Genomic DNA, 20216 nt, shown 5'->3' with positions numbered 1-20216 from the left:
CTGATTTGTTACCTTATCAGGCTCAAATGGTGTTGATCTTCCTGCATGGGGTGTTCTCCTACCAGCGGGTGTTGCACTTCTGCTATGGAGGCGATCAGATGGTATCTTCTCTCTCTGTTCCCTTGTTACTGATTTTAAAGACTCAGTCTTTTCCAGTGCACTTTTTGCTGCCTAGAAGGTATTGAATATTGTTGCATTAAATGGACAATGTAATGTTTAAAAAATGTCACTGCAATCCTTATGTAATGTGAGTATAAATAATGTACTTGTTTCAGAAATTCAAAAGACAACACTTTACTATTTCAGTATTTATGCTGCTTGTTTGCTTTTCACTCTTCTCTCTCTCTGACTGGATAACAGAATGAGACAATATTAACTTCAGGGTTACCATTCCATTAATTGGACAGTTTCCCCCTAGCCATAATGGTCAGACCAATTAAAAGTAATGCATGGGCTCAAAAATCCCTTCACTAGATACTGCCTCAATATTGCAACCACTGGGATGCATGTCATTAGTGCTTGTTTCTATTTTCCGGGGTAGGGCGGTGACCTTAACCCCTTCCACATTCTGTCTCTCTATGGATCTATCTGCTGAGATTGATTCAGGCCTTGCAGCCCTCAACAGAAATGTACTGGGGGCTATGGGATATGGGACCTCCACCCAAACAGATCAGATAACTAGCTGCTCAGTACTACAATCCTGGAAACCCTCAAGGTGAGAAAGAGGCCAACTTGCTTGAAGGCTGTAAGCAATTTTCTGACATCAGAGAAACACTGAAAAAAAAAATATATTCCTACACCACCATCATAAGGCCTTTACCATTAACAGAGCAATCAAGCAAGAGAGACACTAATATGCCTAGAGCTCAAAATCTCCAAGTTGTCTCAGAACCAGTGGGATATGACTGCTACCTTTCGCCCAAATGGAGCCTGGAGCGCACTGTTTATGAACACGCTGAGCTACCAAGTGATCTGAAGAAGAGCGGTGAGGGTCAAGAATGCAAGACATTACAAAAATGTAGATGGGTATTGGAAGTCAAAGCAGATTGAACAGGGATAGAGCAAACTAAGACTGAATAAATCTTTAAAATAATGACTTATCCAGGTTTCTATTATCATATTTACTCAAATACAAGATGAGCCCCCTCCACATCCCCCTCCAGTTGGCATAGGGATAATTTTGGGGGTCATTTTATCATCAGGGCCATCTTCTATTTGAGTAAGTATGATATACTTGAAAACTGGATGCTGCTTTTCTGTAGGCCTTTGGAAATCTGCATGTAGGTAGTCCTGTGAGGATGAATCTAGGTTCCATCAGATGTTTTTGTCCAGGACAAAGATGTGTCATATGAAAGGACAGAGAAGCCTGCAAATTCCTACTCCTGTCACAGCATGGGTCTTTATGTCCATTTTTCAAAGACATCTGTTGTGTTCCAACATTTGGTTAATAAAATATGTTTTAATGATTTTTTTTTTTGCTGTGTTAGTGGTGTAGGTGAAACTATCATACTCACAGTAATAAATTTAATCACACACAGGAGGAACTGTTAGTAAAAATGTATTACATCCTGTAGAACCTGCAGAGATAGTGCTGGTTAGTATCCTCACAGGCAGATACATTACTAACCAGGGGATAAGCTAGCTAAAGTGGTTATGGCTGTTTCCATGAGTAAAAAAGTCCTCAGTGGAAACTCAAACTTAAAAACTTATCAGGTTTAAACAGTATGATATTAGTTTTGTTTCTTGTATGAATCTGGTGAAGTGACCAATGAACTTGGACTTTGAAACTGGGAAGAGCAGGAAAGAGGAATTTGGTATAGATGGCTGATAAAGAATGTGCCCTGCTAACAGGGAGTTCACATAGGGTTGTAACTTGTTTGCCCTTTGTCCCATCTCCAGATCAAGAATGAACTGCTTTTTTTTATAAAATCTAATAACAACAATATGTTTTGCAAATGTCACTGTCAATATGACCGAGTAAAAGTTTTTTTGATTATGTTATAGAGACAATAGAGAAGAAACATCCTGTTTGGCCACATGTGAACATGGACCCTGTACAGCTAGTATTTTATCAATGGTTCTTTATGCAAAGGAAACTTTCTTACATGTGGTACCATGTTAGGGCCTCTGAGAGAGCTGATGCCACTGCTCTCCAAGCTGTTTTTGGAATGGGAGGCGGGAAAGGGAGCAGAGGGAGATCATTCTGCTCTGGGAGGGGGGAGGAATGGGTGATCTGGAGTCCCACCCATCTCAGGGGGGGTCCAGTACACCCACCACACCCTCCAGCCAGGGCTGAAAAAACCCCAACCCAAACTCCCTCCACTCTCTTTCCCCACTCCCATTCTGAAAACACCTCGGAGGCTGGCAGGCAGTGCAGACACAAGTTATAGAAGACATTATGGTTTGAAACATCTTCATCTGAACCCTCACCCAATGAGGCTTCAGATTTTCACCAGATTGGCCATTTTTGAAGTGGTCTACAGCTGGGCACTTGTGTTGGGTCACAGTTATAGATTGCTTTTTGTGGCCAGATAGGGCAAAAATTGTCATTTCTGTCTGTGCCCTACATTAATGAACTCCCCAAACTGTTTCACAAGCTTTCTTTCTTTTGTTCTGTCTTTTTGAGCCTAGGCAAATGCTCAGTATTACACACACTTTTTATGCATTTGGGTGTCTTTTTCAAGGGAGATGCTTGTTTTTGTGTTAGCACTGTTTCTCTTTTATGACATTTAGAAGTATTTCAGAAATTACTACTTTTAACTCAGGATGAACATAATATAATCTTCCTTCTGTTGGGAGGCCTTAATGAGTAGATTTCAAAGGTTCTTGTCACACAACTAGATACGTTTTCATTCAGCAGACCCACATTTGAAAAAGAAACTGACAGTAAATCAATTCTCACATCCTGCTGTCTCCTTCAGGCATTTTTACTGGGTTTCCACAGGAGTCTGTTGTGGTAGAAAAAAAAGATGATACAGTTTGGAGGGGGCAGGCTATCAGACTTCTGATATGTAAAGAGTTATAAAGAGGACAGTGAATCAATTGTTTTCTGTGTCCTTTAAGACAGCAGTGTCAAAAGTATAGCCCATAAGCTGGATTGATCTCTATTATCCAGCCCACAGTGCTGTCTGTGGGTCTCAGATCAGCCTTGTGTACTGCATGAGGTCTGTGGACCCTGTCTGGTGCAGGGAACACACAGCACAAGGGCTGAAGCCATCTGGTCCCATGAGCCAAATGAGGGGCTCAGGACTAGTCTGTAGGCTGGACTAGACCCACAGACTGGCCCACATACTGGATCCAGTGCACAGGGTTAAGGTTAGGATAGAACAAGGAAGTGAGGGAGATTTAGGCAAGAAAAAAGGAAAATAACATCAAACTTAAAAAGATAGGAACAGGTTACCTGGAGAGTAAGGAAGTAAGGAGCAGTTTCAAGAACATCATTGCATTTCTTGTTAGGAATACAGACATCTGCATGTAGGTAGTCTGAGGCAATACTTTCAAGCTGGGCCAAATTAGCACAGTTGGTTCTGAAGATGAAACACTTCTTGCCAGCGCTGTGCTCCTGACTTGGCAGCTACCACCACAGGATTACTGCTTCTAAACCAGCTTTATGGACAACATACCTTCACTTAGCTGGATCCAGTCTGGAGACCAATGGTTGACAACCTCAAGGTCCCTTCTATGTCTATGATTGTGGGGGTTGCACAGGGTCTAGGCAATACTCTTAGACTGACCTTTCATGCTTTCAAACCTGATCTTCCCAACATGTCTCACAAACTTAGTAAATGTACTGGTGGGGTGATATCTTGCTTGTCATGTCCCTTAAATAATTCTGCAAAGGAGGATCCCTCACCACCTTCAAATACCTTAGTCTGTATTGTGGAGCAGGCAATATTGCTAGGCCTTGTCCAATAGAATATGCATCTCTAAATGAGCATAAGCAGTAGTGAATACAGTCATGAGCATGCTGGTGATTTCAGAATGCTTCTTTATGAATACACAAACGGTTTCATAATCAATTCACTTGCAGAAAGAAACCTCATAAGAGGCACTTAAGAAGTTTGTCAGGATTTCTCACAAGCCTGATGTTAGGCTTGAATTCCATCCAAAATTTTCTTAAAAGGAATTTAGAAACAAGTTAGAAAATTGTTTTTTACCTAGGCTTGCCTCAATTTGATCTCTGTGTAAATTAATGTCTTCTTTCTTATGGTGATCACTAATGCACTGCTTTTGCTTTTCCATGTCAGCATGCCAGGCATCAAATGTGGATGCATCATGCTTCTGCCAGAGGTTAAATTTGGCATGCTGAGACAACACATTATCTGAGTTTTAAAGAAAATTCCAGATTTTGTAGGTTCTGACCAACCTGTGCCCCCTCTTCATAACTACTTGTGATTCCACCCTATAGCAGATGCCTGCAATGGCCCTCACCTCATCAAGCCTGGATGTGCAAGGCTGCTGCTGTTTAGATGTTGCACAGCAGACACAAAGGGACCAGTGATTCTGGTATCTACCTTAACAGCGAACAGGGGCCAAAATAGCCCTTGTAGAAGGTATAGTTTAACTTCAGCAGTTACAAGGTACTTCAATATAGAGACAAAGTTGTCACCAATTATTTCAGTGGATCCTAATGAGTATTCATCACTCTTGTTTGCCTATAGGTACCAACTGGTAAAATTAGTAGTGCTTATTGGCTATAGGCTTCTAATAGAGACAGATAGCATTAGTCCAAGCCCCTAAAAACAAAATCCCTGGGGTCCAAGGATGGAGGAAGCTGTTCTTTAACTAAGAAAGGTCCCTGTCTGTTCCTCCTAGTCTTCCACATGTGCTCTGGCAATATTCTAACTACAATCCCCTGCCCCTTGAGCAAGTCATAACTTCAATTTAACACTCTCCCCTCCAACTTCAGCAATGAATGCTGAAAATAGTCTCCAAGCCCTTCAAAATGCAATACCCAAGGCATCTTTGCCAGGTTCATGGGTAAGAAATTTAAAACATTGATAAAATTAAAGTTCAAGGCATTCACCTTCACACTCATTCGCTTGCCTCTGTGAGCTGTGAATTCTACTTCCAGCTTTCCCACCAAATGCATGCCCACAAGCTGCTTAGCTATGAAGGTCCTGACAAACTTCACAGGATATTCTATACTTTTAAGTTCCCACAAGGTCTCCCTGCTATCTAGACTGATATCTTGTACACATTTGCATGGTATACACTCAACATACACACACACACATACATATACATACATACGCACACATATATATATTTGGAATGTATAATGTATCAAGCATCCTGAGATTCACTAGCTCCCAAGTTAAAAATGATCATAACCATCATTGCTTAAACCTACTAAAACCTTCTTGTTACAATCTGCAAATCAACTGCACAGAAAGGGAACTTATAACTATGAACTATTACTCTGACAGGGAGGTGCTGTGCCTAATGGCCCATTATCTCTGTATTACTCTGTAGCAAGTTACTGACTTGATTTAGGAAATCTGTATTCAGTACACTCCTTTATTTTCTTACTATGAACAAAGGTTTAGTCAATCTGCCTCCATCCAAACACAGCTGTTTAAACCCATGCAGATCTGGCATCCATACGATCATACATTTGTTGTGCATGGAGCACACTGCCCCCAACACCTGCCCAAGTTAACAAAGCAAAATACCTCATAATTCAAAATAGTCCTAAACTCTCTCTGCCTCTTCTTTGCTAGCTCCATAGTAACCTTGAGGGATTTTATGCATTCATTTTTTCAGGATTGTTGGATTCTCCTTCTACAAGTCTGTCAACACACTCACTTTGTGATTGCTAATATATATTGTTGCCTACTGCCACCCAGCTGGTGCTAGGGTCATCACTGGCAAGAGTGTGCATAAACCCTACAGCCTGATACACTGGTACTTGTAACAGTTACATCCACTAGGAGGGGTTCTCAGTCACTCAGCCTCACCTGCTAAGCCTTGGCACATTTTAGATACTGCTTATTTTGAGCATCACCCTTTGATCCTCTCCTTTCTCTGTACAAATTTGATCTATATGCTTAGCCACTTTTATTTAGAACTACAGATGAGCTAATGAAAAGTGTTCACATTTTGTTAAAGTATTATATATATTTTTACATGCTGGAGACGTCCTTCTGCCACTCAGAGTAGTAGCCTCTAAAACAACAGCACCTAACCGCTCTCTTTTTAAAGTGTCTTACTGATTTAGGTTTAAAAATAAAAGTTCAGGCAAACAAATCAGAGCAGTTCAATTGGACTATTGGTTAAGACTATAATAACATATTTATACAGTGCAGGAAGAGGTCTGTTGAGGTACATTACCACCACTCCATATGTGATAACTCCCAAACCAGAAGTAATTCAGCTGAGCATATATTTTCACTCAATCCCTTTTATAGCTAAAGTTGTTTCCAGATTAAAATCCTATATTATTAGTTAATTTATATGTTTACATTGATAGAAAAGTATATTAAAAATAAAATAACAGAAAGCATACAAATTATTCTTACTGATAGCTAACTGGCAAACTTAAAAGAAAAAATATAGAAGTGAAAGATACACAGAGTTCACTTGGTTCAATATACAGGAAAAGGACCTTTCCTTAACAGCGTTTAAAATATGAAGATTAGGCCAATGACATGACCAAATTCCCATTAAACTTTGCCAGTTAACTACTTAACTTGGCACTATAAAAACTTTACCCTACAGGCATATGAGATGAAATACATATATACATAGTAATACATGCCAATGTTCTTTATATCTTCGAGAAGCTTTAACAAATGAGTAGCCACCTCTTGAGAGAGACAATATTTTGCCAATATTTTCATATAGTTCATGAGAAGACCTTACTAAACTATGGGAATTTGCAGTCCATGGATTTTTTTATTCACAGTTCCTAAAGCATTTGCTTTGAAACTGTGATTTTCTTTATTCCTTCTCTCAACTTTATCATGGGTTTTTACATAGCCTTTTTGGCCAGGGTTTTTTTTTTTTTTTTTTTACTCTGTCATCACAGAAAGTGTTAAGTGTTCCTGATTCTCAGGACATTATTACACTGTGATTTTGGGCAGCTCCTGGAGCTCTTAACCCCTGGATTGTCTGCACATTAACACCTTAAAGTGGCTTAAAGCACTTATTATGTGGCTCAAAATTACACCACACAAGGGCAGGATTATCTCTGATCCATGAAACCCAGCTCCTGTTCCATTAAGGTGTGGTCACTCCTCACAGATGTGCCACTCAGGTTGAAGGTGTGACTTCTCCACACTTCAAGCTAGCAGCAAGTTGATCGACATTTGTTTGGCTCACAGTGTAAGGTGTATCAGGCCCCTCAGGCCAAATGTACATGCTTGGTATTAAAGCTTTTAGGATGAGCCTCCTGGCCTTCAGAAGCTCCAGCACTGCTGAATCTGGAGTTTATCTATGATATAAGCAGACTTACTTAGATCAAACATTTATTATAAAAAATACCTCATAAGAAAACTAACTCCACACCCCTCTCAACTTCTCTCTCCTTCTCTCTCTCACACACACCTCATTTTTACAAAAATGAGTCTGCTATTAAATACAATATACAAAAAATCAAGCAACCATATCTTTTCCACTGTTCAACCATCTGCTTGTGTTGATGAATTTTCTTTTTCTAACAATTCTTTCCTTCTTTTCTTTCCTTTCCCATGTATTGACACTTAAGCTGACAGTCTTCTCTTGCATCAGCAGAACTGTGAATGACACAGATAAAACATTCATGTAAGTCATATCCTTGGAAATTATTATGGTTCTTGTTGGGTGCTTTTAAAGCATGCAGACAACAACTGAACATTTTTTCCCACAAAGACAAAATGTTTTTTTATGTTTAAAATAAAATGTATACTAGAACTTCATATATTAGAGAAAAACAAGGAAACTAATAGCAATACAACACATCAACCCCTTGGAAAAGCTAAACACATAGTCACATTCTTTTGACAGGGAAGGGAATACATGCAAATAATTTTGTCACAGAAAAGTCCACATACTTGTTCCCCATAACCACTTTTAGCGCAGTGTAGGCTTTAAACCCTTCTTTGTAAACCATTAGAAAAAAACATATTCTATATTCATAATTTATTTTTAATAGAAATTTGCCCTTTACCCTAAGTTAAAACCCTTCCTATGCTTTCCCACAATCCTTTAGTCCTCTTGGTTAATGAGCAAGCAAGATTTTAGTTAATACTACTCTTTAACTGCTTAGTTCACTATGATTAAAATGTTTCATAGTTGGTAGGGTCAGAAGGGACCTGAGCAGATCATCAAGTCCAACCCCCTGCCATGGGCAGGAAAGCGTACTGGGGTCAAACAACCCCTGCAAGGTGATTATCTAGCCTCCTTTTGAAGACCCCCAGGGTAAGAGTGAGCACCACTTCCCTTGGAAGTTGGTTTCAGATCCTAGCTGCCCTGACAGTGAAGTAATGCTTCCTGATGTCCAGCCTGAACCTACTCTCAGTCAACTTATGGCGGCTGTTCCTTGTTACCCCCGGTAGTGCTCAGGGGAACAGGGACTCTTCCATTGCCTCCTGGTTCCCCTTGGCCAGTTTATAGACAGCCACCAGATCCCCTCTCAGCTTTCTCTTGTGGAGGCTGAACAGGTTCAGGTCCCGTAGCCTCTCCTCAGAGGGCCTGCCCTGCTGCCCCCGAACATGAGAGGGGCCCTCCTCTGGACCCTCATGATGCTGGTCACATCCCTCCTGAAGAGCAGCGCCCAGAATTGAACACAGTACTCCAGCTGTGGCCTGACCAATGCTGCATAGAGGGGGAGGATCATGTCCTTGGACCCGCTCATGATGCATCTGTGGATGCATGACAAGGTGCTGTTAGCCTTCCTGACTGCGTCCTCACATTGGCGGCCCATGTTCATCTTGGAATCAATAATGACACCAAGATCCTTTTCTGCCTCTGCGCTGTCAAGAAGGGAGTTCCCCAGCCTGTAGGTTAGCTGCTGGTTCTTCCTCCCCACATGCAACACCTTGCACTTGTCAGTATTGAAACCCATCCTGTTCTTATCTGTCCACCCCTGTAACCTGTCCAGATCTAGTTGTAGCCTGTCCGTCTCCTCCAGCATGCCCACTTCTCCCCACATCTTAGTGTCATCCACAAATTTGAACAAGGTGCTTTTCACCCCCTTGTCCATGCATATATGCCTATATATGCCATCTGTTTAAAAATAAGGTTTCAACAAACCATAAAGTGTACATACACTTAAGTTAAAAATGATGTTTACCTTGCTTTGATGAAACATAGCTTGAAGTCTCTGCTCCCCCACCAAATGGATTACACTACAGTAAACACATGGACCACTGTTAATAAAAGCAGTGCAATCAAATAGAAAAAAATAGATTTTCTTTTTTCCAGAAATGTAAAACAACCTACCTCCCCTGCTCCAGGAGCACTGGGTACTCTCTCAGGGATGTCTTCTTCTATAAAGTGACAGCCTCCAAACACTCCAGGTTTTTTATTTTCTACTGCCAGTCTGTCAGCCTTGTTTACCAGTACTTCCTTCCATATATCCCTAGATACTAGTAACTCTTGACATAAGCAGGCCATCAAGTGGTGTCTGTGCACCTTGCTATACCTGTGCAGATATTCCAACCACACCTGGTTCTATTTAAAATATTTGATAAAGCAGCATATGTGTCTGTGTGACCAAAGATGATGCAGAAGCAGTTCAGGACATTCCTTCAGTAGGGTTGTTTACCAATGCAGTTTGCCAATGCACCACCCAGAAGGCTTAACAACCATAATGCTGTGAGTGGGCATCCACCTGCTTGATAAGTTGTGCAAGCTTTTTAGCCCCCAGAGCCTTAATTAGCACATTGCATGACACTAAACTGTCTTATTTTTAAAAATTTTCTACTATAGAGATCTTCTCTATTAAAGACACTAAAACTGATCCCCAAATGATTTTATGCAATTAAAATTATTAAGCTTCCCACAAAACTGTTACCTCTTTTTTTTTAACAAAACCACAGCAAAGTCAATTTCAATTGTTGTTATTTTTAGCTATCATTGGGTACATCTGCATGAGATGCTACTGCGTCATAGCTCATTGCTATGGTGCTGTAATGTCACCAGGCACGAACTACGACAGTGACGCTACTGCACAGTAGTAATAAGCTACTGCGCAATAGCTTGTTGCTACTATGCAATAGCATCTAAAAATAACTGCGGTGATGGGATAGTGCGGTAATGCCAGTTACTGTGCTGTCATTTAGCACTTGGTTAAGCAGTCAGCCACTTGTGTAGACTTACATCCTCTAGTTTTCTGCACATGAGATAATCTAACTTAACCCTTCTGGATTTCTTACAGGCAACTCTTTTCTTTGTAATGTATGACTTTGTGACTTCTACTATGAAGTACTGATTCATTGGGTTGGTTATCTCATTCAACACACTCTTAAGTTTATTAACTTTTTACAAAGCCCTTTCAGTAACATGCCTCACTCTAAATATCCTTGGATTTAATACAAACATTGCATTGTTCCCCTAATGCAATAATCATATTTAATTCATTTTTCATACATGGGTTAATACAAAGCTGCAGGATTTTGCAGTTTATGCTAGCCTGGCTGCCCTATCCTAGTGCTTTGTTAACATACACTTCACAGTCTTCAAACAACTGGTCTTTAAGGTCATGTATAGATGAAATGAGGGGCATATGTGCACGACACTTTAAAGAAAGTTAAATGCTTTTGCACCACTTTAATGGTGTTGGTGTCTGCACACGTCGGCAGCATATTGCACAGGAATTCCAGCCGCTGTAGCAAATTCAGCAGCATAATGCACCTTAAATGACTCGGGGCACAGGAAACTAAAACTCCTCTGAGGAGTTTTAGTTTACTGCCCTATAGCTGCAGAGCAAAGTACCAGACTCCATGAAGCTCAGGGGCTCTGCAGGAAGCCCATGCAGGCAGCCTGGCAACAGCCCAGGAAAGCAGGCTCTGCCCAAGAAAAGCGGAGAGCTTGAATTATTTTTTTCCCTGGAGCTTGCCTGTCTGCCTGAGCTGCACGGGGGCCCGGTGCTTCCCTCTGCAGCTGCAGTGCCCCCTGGTACTGCCTGAGCCAAGTGCCTGCAGGCGGGTGCTGCCTGGTGGGGGCTGCTGCTGCTGTGGAGGGAAGCATCAGCCCCTCCTGCAGCCCAGGGACCTCTCCACCCACTGGACAGGCAAATAAGTTCAGGTGTGTGCATGACACAGGGGTTTAAAGGGCCCTAAATTGAAGCAGTGTTTTTAAAAACCCACCTCTTCAATTTAGGGCCCCTGTTTCATCTGCACATGCCCTAAGATGCTACTTAAAATATACCAGCTAGCTTCTAAAAAGTCACATATCCCTCCTCAGTAGAATTAGCATCTGCCTTCAGTCGATGTCTTCTAGAGTGTCTCAGGTCCAAACAAAAACATCAAGCACCCAATTCATCTATGTTCACAGAATTATCTCTGCCCAGGTTTTCAGGATCCTCTAGAAAAAGCAGACTGGGGTAACAGAGATTTCCAATACAAAAGAAACACAGCTAAGTCCTTACTTTAGATTTAACCAGCCATGGGCAGTTCCTATGCCAAACGTACTCTCTTCATCCTCCAATATTTTCTATGTTGTTTTAAATGTCCTACTTACCTGAGCCTTGACATCTTGATTCAGATCATCTGCCAGCAGATTCATGTGCTCATAAGTACTTTCTTCCAATGTCAAATCAAAGTATGGGCAGCATTTACCAGTTCTTTGAGACCTGTTTCAGGAGACTAGAAACCATGCTAACCAGTCTGTTTCATACTTGCCTGAGTCCTTTTGTCTGTTTCAGGTAACAGCTGGTCCAGAGGCCAACTTCCTACTTCTCAGGAACTATGGCTAAGACAGCCTTTCCTTTGCAGGTAGGTTGAGCACCCAGAAGGTAAACTACACTCCATAGGTCTCACAGGTTTGGTGAAGGAACAATACCATGTTTTCTTCTATTTTTTTTCCCTGACTTCAGAAAAAGAAGATTGTGGTCTTTAAACAGAGTGACCTCCATCATGAACTGTGGGCTTTCAGGATAGTACTTACTAAACACTCAGTAGATAAGCATTACAGGATGGCTTTTCAGCCTAGACATCTGCTCCTGTTGGTGGAAGGTCCCATACCCCAATATACCTGTGATTCAGAGACATCCCTATGATACATAGACATACTAGATCAACCCTGATTGACAGAGGGCACAGAGTTAAGCAACAGAAGGGGTCAGGGCAATCTGTATTAATGTGGGTGCATCTACCCATGTGCTTTACTGAGGAGCTGATTATTTAGATCTGCAGTAAAGCATCACCATCTACATGTGCACCTGTATTATGGCTCAGTAAATTAACTAAATCTACTGTAGGGTAGTAGTAGATAGTGAAAGGGCCTGGCTGGGGTATAAGGGTGCTACAGTGCAGGGGCTGCCTGCCAGCTAGCCCCCACACTATAGCATCTTTGTGCCCCAGCCAGCCCTTCTGCAGCATGTTGAGCCAAGGCAGAAAGCCCAGCCTGGCAGGATGAATCCCGGACCCCCTGGCAGATGCTTCACACCAGCTCAATGTGCTGTGGTCCCAGGTGCACTTATAAACACTGTGCCTGGGAGAAATAAACTCTGGTGCAAACTGTGCTGGAGTTTATTGTTATGTGCTAATTGCATATGTAGATGCACCCTGTGATTCATAGACACCTCTGGTCTGGCCTACAACTCCTAGATCAACACTGCAGAGGGCATAAAGCCAGGCAATAGAAGGAGTCAGAAAAGTATTACTTGAGAAAGTAAAAACAAGCAAATATGACACACACACTTGTGGAGCCCAGTCTCACTATGGATTGGGCTGTGAGGGAACAGCCTCATTCAGGGGCTGCAAGTTGAAGGGAGCTGTCAGAATGACAGAATGGGATCAGTTGGCCCAGTGATTAGCCACTTTCACTTCTGCTAATTCATCTCATATTCTGGTTTTCATAAAATTATCAAAAGGCTATAAACAGAATGCAAATACTGCAGAAGGATATCTATTTGTTTGACATCATTTCATTCATAGAGTGAAAATCTGACCACATTGAAGTTAACTGCAAAACTCCCATTCACTTCAACAGAATTAGAATTGGTCAGAAAGAACGATCATGATCCTCTGGGTTTCAAGAGCACTTAAGTGACTTAAGACCTTGTTTTCAAAAGTGACTTAGGCACCTTTAGTTTTGCTTGAAAGTCAATGCTCAGAGTATCTAAAGGTAGAGGTTTTCAAAGGCATTTATAAGCCTCAAGATGCACGTTAGTGCCCACTAGGATTTTGTAAAGCATCTAGAGAGGCAAACTGATATCTAAATCTCACTGAAATCAATGCTTTCATTATCAACATTTATGGCATCAATGACAGCTTGGTACTTAATCTCCATATGTGATCTTGAAATCTTGCTAGGCACTTATCTGAATGTTTAGCTGCCCAAACTTTTTTGAAAATCATGCAAGTAATTTTAAAGCCTAATTCCTATTATGCTTTAACGAGACTTAGGCCCTTAAGTGGCTAAGTCATTTCTGAAGATGAAATTTAAGTTTCTCAGTCACATTTGTATTTTTGAAAATGTTGTTCCTAGTTTGACATACAGTGTCACCAGCCTTACAATTTCACTCAGTAATTCCTGACTCAAGCCCATAACTTCTGTTTGAACAATGGCATATATAATTTAGAAAGACAAGCACTCTTGAGACAAAATCCAATCTTGACAGCCCCAGTCAAATAACATTTCATACTCTCAGTCCCCAGGTTTTATTCATACTTTGATATTTGCATCTCTGGGATGCTGTTTCTCCAGTGGTGTTCTCCTGCCCATGGGAGTGGAGCTTCGACTTTTATGGCTGCCTCTCAATGGGCTTTCTTCCAGTTTAGCCAGGGATGACAATCTTGTCAGAATAGCTTCTGATACCTAATGGAGAATTTACGACAAACACATCAACAATTTATTCTTCATGCCAAGCGGAACTAACCATTTGTTCCTTTTTTCCTTGTGGCAAAAAACCCCTTTAGGTTTTTTTATTATAACAATCCAATCTCACATATACAAAGATAGTCATTACTCCACTAGACACGGGGTGACCTCATATATTGAAGAAACCAATGCAGAATAACAGTTACACACTAAGCAGACCTTGGAACTGGAAAGCTTATTGGCTCCATTGACAAATGAAATAGAAAAACCCTAACATGTAAACATAAAGAATTAAATTCCCCATCTGACTGCATTATGCTCCCTTGGATCCTGCACATAGGCAAGAATTATATGAAACCTACCCTGAGTTACAGCAATTTCAGGTTTATGTCCCATACCTGATTTATACTCCCTCCTGCCATCTGAGGCTTCCCTCACACAGAGGGTCTCTTCAGTGCCTAGAGCTACATGTTTAACTGGCTGTCTTGAACCACCAAAGTGGACTACAGCAGGTGGAGTGGGAGCTAGAATCTGGCTCAAACCATATTTTACCTTCCTTAACCTTTGTTTTTATTAGGATGTTGATGGTTGTGCATGTGTATCCTTTACATTGATTAAGGTACTGCTGGAATTTTGTGATCCAGACTCTGTATTGAAATCACGGATCACTATAACTAGCAGACAGATTACGGATAATTTAAAAAACAAAAAATAAATATTTATTTGGGATGACATCTTCAAAAAAGCCTACAGAAGCTTAGGTATGCATCCCTGATTACATTTCATTACAACTGAATTAAATATATATGTAAAAATACAGCAAGATTAATTATACATTGCTATACAGGACATTTCCACTCCTCAGAAAATACCCATGAGCATCAGGTTCTTTCATACCGGGGTTTCTGATGTTCTGCTTCTGAAATCCACAACTCTGGATTTTTTTTCTGCTTCCAGCCTCTGATGCTTTGAAACTTGGAGCTCACCTCGAAGCTCCAGGTTCTGTTTGGCCAGCATCTCAATCTGACTCTTTAGCTGGCCATGGGCAGCATGCCAGTGGCACTCATTTCTTCTGAATTCCTCCTGGAGCCCTGCAATCTGTTCCTTTAATATCTGCCATCAGACAAAGGCACGTGACATTACTGCACCATTCCAAGAGAATTCTGAGCAAAGCTCAACTTCTACCATCTTGTTTGATACTTTACCATGATTTTTCTTTATGACAAGAACAAGGCAAAAAGAGATATTAAGATACACAACAATAAATAAAGGAAACATCCAGATTAGAGGAGACCCAGAGAAAGAAAAAGGAGCACAAGGAAAAGGAGTTATCCTGTGCAAGACAGAAGATGTGCTGACAGGCACCTGGGGAAGACACCATCGGCTACCAAATGGTGAATACCCACCTTTCCAAATGATGTGAATGAGTGTTGCACATGCTCAATACCTTTCAGAATCAGGCCCCTGTTTCAGGAATTCCCAGGTGCATAAGATTGGGCACTGCAACACCCAAAGCCCCTGCCAGGGCAGCTCAAGAGCATGGGAAGCTCTGGGTTTCCTGCAATCTCCCACCACAAAGCAAATCTATGTCTGCTGCAATACTGCAACAAGATTGTAGCCGTGTTAGTGTGTGTAGTAATAGAACATAACAGTTACATTCCAGCATAACTGGTAGGACTGTGCAAAATTTCACCAGCAGTTTTGTTTTGACACTGTTTTGACTTGTTTCGAGCTCAAAACAGCAGAATTGAAACGAAACAGAGAGCTTTGAAACAGCCTCGAAATGAAATGAGGCAAGTCAAAACATTTTGAAATTTTCAAAACATTTTGAGTTTTGAAGCTCAAGCTGGGCTTGCCCTCAGGGAAACAGAAACTAAAGTAAGGAGAGGGAGGGGGAAGAGCGGGGAAGGGGTGGGAAGGAGGGAGGAAGGAGTGCTCTCATTGTTGACTGTGTAGCTGGCCAGTGACTGTCATCCTTCCCTGAGGTCCCTTGCAATCCCAGTGCTCTGGGGGAGGGATGGAAAAACTGCATAAAAGGCAGCAGTGTTTGAACTGCCCTGCTTTCTGCCTTGGTGTCAGTTGAGTGAGGGCGCACCTTAACACACACACAGTGTCACCCATCCATGTCATGAGTTTTGCCTGTCAGCAGCTAGAGGTGCAGGGCCCCAGAACCCAGACTCCCCCTACACCTATCTCCTTGGCAGCTGGCAGGCTTCATGGCCACAGCAGGGCCTACCAGGCCTGCAGTTTTCACCCCCCTGAGCCCCAAGACAGACACAGTCCCACAAGCACCCATGTCACGAGTTCTGCCTGTCAGCAGCCAAAGATGGAGGGCCCCAAAAACCCCTATACCTATCTCCTTGAAAGCTGGCAGGCTTTGTGTCCTCAGAAGGGGCTACCACTGCAGCAAGTTTCATCCAAATCAGGCCAGAAATGACAAAGTTACAGGCTGTTCGAGCTTCCCCATTGTAGTCTATGAGTGAAATGTTGAAACAGCGTCAAAACAGTGAAACTGTTTTGACGAAATGAAATAAAATGGAACAGTGGTTTCAAATCAAAATGAAATTCGAAATGAAACACTGTTCCATCAAAACGTCGAAATGCAAGTCAAACCAGAATGGTGCTGTTTTGCACAGCCCTAATAACTGGACATAACAGTTACATCCTAACAGCCTACACCAGTGCCATTTGACACCCAGATATTGCTGAAAGACACAGCAGCACTTACTTGTATTTCTTCTGAGTTCCCGTTCTCTCCAGTGATTCTAGTTGTTGCCAAGTACTTATCAGATTCAACATTTTCTTTCTGCAGCACGGGAATTTGACCTCTCCTGTATTCTGCATGGTTCAGCTCCTGAGCCTTGATGGTCTCAAACTGATCCATTTGTGTTCTGTTCAAAGACCAAATTGGGGATTATGGAAGTGATGTAAAGGATGCAGATAAAATCCTGCCTTTGGATATCCCTGGGCTGGAACATCTGTTAGGAATAATAAGTATGGCCCATGCTGTCACCATCCCAGGATCCTGGCCCCAGCACCAGCCACCCATCCTGCTCCTGGAGGCTGCTCCCCACCTATCCATGGCCACATCCCATCCATCCAGCTGAACGTGCCCTGCCTGTGCGGGTCCCAGGCTGGTCTCCGTGGAGACCCTGCATGCCCACTCCATCCGGAACCCCTGGCAGCAGGTGGAGGGTGGATGGGCTGGGCTGCCCAGGCAGCAGAACCTGTGCCAGAGGTGACACTAGTGGTGGTAGCTGGAAGGAGCTGCTGCCTCTGCAGCTTCTGAGAAACTAAGTCCAGCTGCCATAACATCTCAACACTGTTATGTGCTAAAGGGCAGCAGGACCAGCTTGGATTGCCTCCCACGGCTGTGCTAGGTGGGGCCAAAGGACCAATCATGGGTCAGATAAAATCCCTTGGCAGGCTGGTTCCAGCCCACAGGCCGTATTTTGCCCACCCCTGTACTAAGGCAATCAGAAGAGCTGTGGATTCAACAAGAAGGGCAGGAGGTGCACCACAAATGGTAAACTCCTGGTCCTGGAAACCTAAACAACCTCCAGTGAGTCTCATCACAGCTGCCCACAACCAACAAGAATTACCTCAATTTTCCCTGAGTGGAGCTGAAGCCTTTCAGATCTTATCCATACTTCAGTCCCTGCTAAGCAGTGGATTTGATGCACAATTCTAAACCTCGTGTCTGCATAGTTCTAAAAGAATGTGCTTGGAAACCAAATAAGGGGTGGATGACTGGACAGGTCCAGGCATGTCATCTGACTCTCAAAAGCACTTTTATTGCTTCTACCAAAGAAAAACATCACAGGGTGTAAGTGAAGTGCAATCACTGTGGTTACCGGCAAGAGCTCCTGCCACACTCTACTTTGAAAATACAGAGCCAGATCCTCAGCTGGTATAAATCAGCATAAAGCCACTGCAGTTAATTGAGCTACACCTACCTGGGTTTTGGTCTACAAATTAGAAAAAGAAAATAAAGATGTACCTGGCAAGCCACGTGTAGATTTGAAGGTAAGCGTCCAGCACCAAAACTCCACTAAAAGCACTCTTTTTAAACGCCAAAATACCAAGCTTTATAAAACAGCCCCACCAGACAGCACTGTTTATTCACAGGCACAGAATACAATGCTGAATGAATGTTGTAGTTAATTCTGCGTCAGATGTATTATTTTGCACCTGAAAGTACTATCAGTACATTACACTAGAAACAATAGCCTAATTTCCTGATAGCTTCTTTTTTCAGATGACAAATTTAAAAAAAAAACAGACCCAACAGCTCATATATGGAATTCCTATCACAGTCACTGGAACATCAGAATGTTTGCAAGATCACATCCAAAACAGCCTTTGATAAAGCATTTTTAATAGATGCAAAATAGTTTAGGTCAAGGATAACTATGGGGATAAAACTGTATAAGCTGCTTAACAACATGCTGTAAGGACCTGATCCAAAACTCAGAGAAATACACAGGCATAAACAAAAGGAGGTGAACACTTAATTAATTTGTTTTTCAACTTAAACACTTGTTCAAATTAAAGAAGGAATGCAAATAGAATGGCAAACCAAGAAATACTATTTATTGTGTATAAGAAAAGTGTCAGACCTAGTGAGAATGAGAAAAAGAACACAGTAATGCAAAAAAAAGTTTGTATAAAATTTAGATGTTGGTGAGTACAGGTTCTAACAGATTTCAGTCAAACTTAAAAAATTGCATACCAGTTGTTGCCTGGTTTGAAGAAATGTACTCTTAAAATAATACTGTTGGTGGTGCTTGACCTGGATATGAAGTAACAATCATAAGTTGTGAATAACCTCAGAAATAAACATCTTTACAAAAATATCTAAGTGGGTAAATCTTTCCTGATTTAGGAAGATAATCCTCTCTTTCATTAAGGACCTGATCATGTGGGGTGAAGTGCCCCAACTTTTAGTGAGTTCTTGATGACTTTCTGAGAGTTGAGGATGCTCAGCAACTTGTACAAAGCATTCCCTATTTCTCAGCTCAGATCAGTTTCTAAACACGGGTGCCTTGTCAGATACTTATTTCTGTATTTAGGTACCAAAATAAATGGCTTGATTTTACAAACACAAATGCAAAAAAGGCCACTTATTCAGGTTCCCAAATGTGAGTTTGATAGCCTAGTTTTAGGTATCAAGGTCTAGAGATAGGTTTGTTTTTCAGGAGAAGGGATGGTTACCTACCTGAGAAAATGCATTGCTTTCTCCTGCTCTTCTTTCATCCCAGCTAGTGGAGGGGTTTCTCCAAGAAACACACCAACCTCCCTCTCCGATTCCAAAAATTTGCCAGTCAGTCTTTTCTGAGAGTCTTCTACAAAGACATTCACATTAATATATACAACTTGGTGGTTATTTATGAACATCTTTCACATAGGAGAATATCTTCCACACAGGAGTGGAATGAGGGTCCCTCAAGTCCATTTTTTCTGCTTACTAGCATGAATCAAGCACTGCTGTTGGTAGTAAGTGGGACAGGATGGAGGTGATGTCTACATCAGTGTATGAATTCCATTATGATATTGTGGTTGCTTTGGCCTTTATTTTGATTGGAACCGTTGCTGTGGCTCTAAGTATTAATTCTGTTGCAGGAACTTGACAATTAATGGAGAAATCCAATTCCCCTTCCTTCATGTAAGTGGCATTTTAGACCACTTATGCAGAGTTTTGATTCTATAACCCCTCTCTCCCTACCACCCCCTCAACCGAAGGGGTTTTGAACCTGTTTCTCTCACTTTGTACCATAAAAAACATTGCTATAAGTGTCACTGAGGGTATGTACACACGTCCTAACTTTCTGACAGTTAAGCCAACTTAACTTTAAAGTTGACTTACCTGTCAGAACGTATACACATATGTGGAGCAGAGTCAACTCAAATGTGGTGCAAGATAATATACCTCTGAGGTGTATTATCTTGAGTTGCATTAGTTAAATCGACTTAGCTCACAAGATGGCTGCCAGCATGTCAAGGAGGTGTACGTGTGTACACACTGACATGGTTTAACTTAAGTTGAATTACTTAAGTTGACTTATTTTAAACTGATGAATGCCATACTTTTTAGCAGTCTCAGAAAAGAGCCCGAGACTGGAAAGCACACACAGACTGAGTTATACTTCTAGCTTTTTTTACTACTGATGGCCTTTTTCCCCCAGATCCAGGTTGAGGAATACTGGCAGGATATAATAATGGTACAAGAATAGAATTATTATAAGTCA

At 41.7% G+C, this 20216-nt stretch overlaps 1 protein-coding gene across 1 annotated transcript in view; it reads right to left on the bottom strand.

Annotated features, from left to right (window-relative positions):
* Positions 1-20216, bottom strand: part of LOC149873341 (centrosomal P4.1-associated protein-like) — a 76953-nt gene that overhangs the window by 15305 nt on the left and 41432 nt on the right. The window contains exons 9-13 of the mRNA XM_090042904.1: positions 19187-19313; positions 16697-16859; positions 14866-15081; positions 13819-13965; positions 13-171 (exon numbers count right to left, since the gene is read on the bottom strand). Of these exons, the coding sequence (XP_089899030.1) occupies positions 13-171; positions 13819-13965; positions 14866-15081; positions 16697-16859; positions 19187-19313 (812 nt within the window). The remainder of the gene's footprint in view (positions 1-12; positions 172-13818; positions 13966-14865; positions 15082-16696; positions 16860-19186; positions 19314-20216) is intronic.

Source organism: Crocodylus siamensis, chromosome 1 (genome assembly GCF_052110815.1).
Source record: "Crocodylus siamensis isolate JL-2025a chromosome 1, ASM5211081v1, whole genome shotgun sequence".
Classification (NCBI taxonomy): domain Eukaryota; kingdom Metazoa; phylum Chordata; order Crocodylia; family Crocodylidae; genus Crocodylus; species Crocodylus siamensis.
Note: the sequence above shows the minus strand (reverse complement) of the source record. Positions and strands in the feature narration are given on the sequence as shown.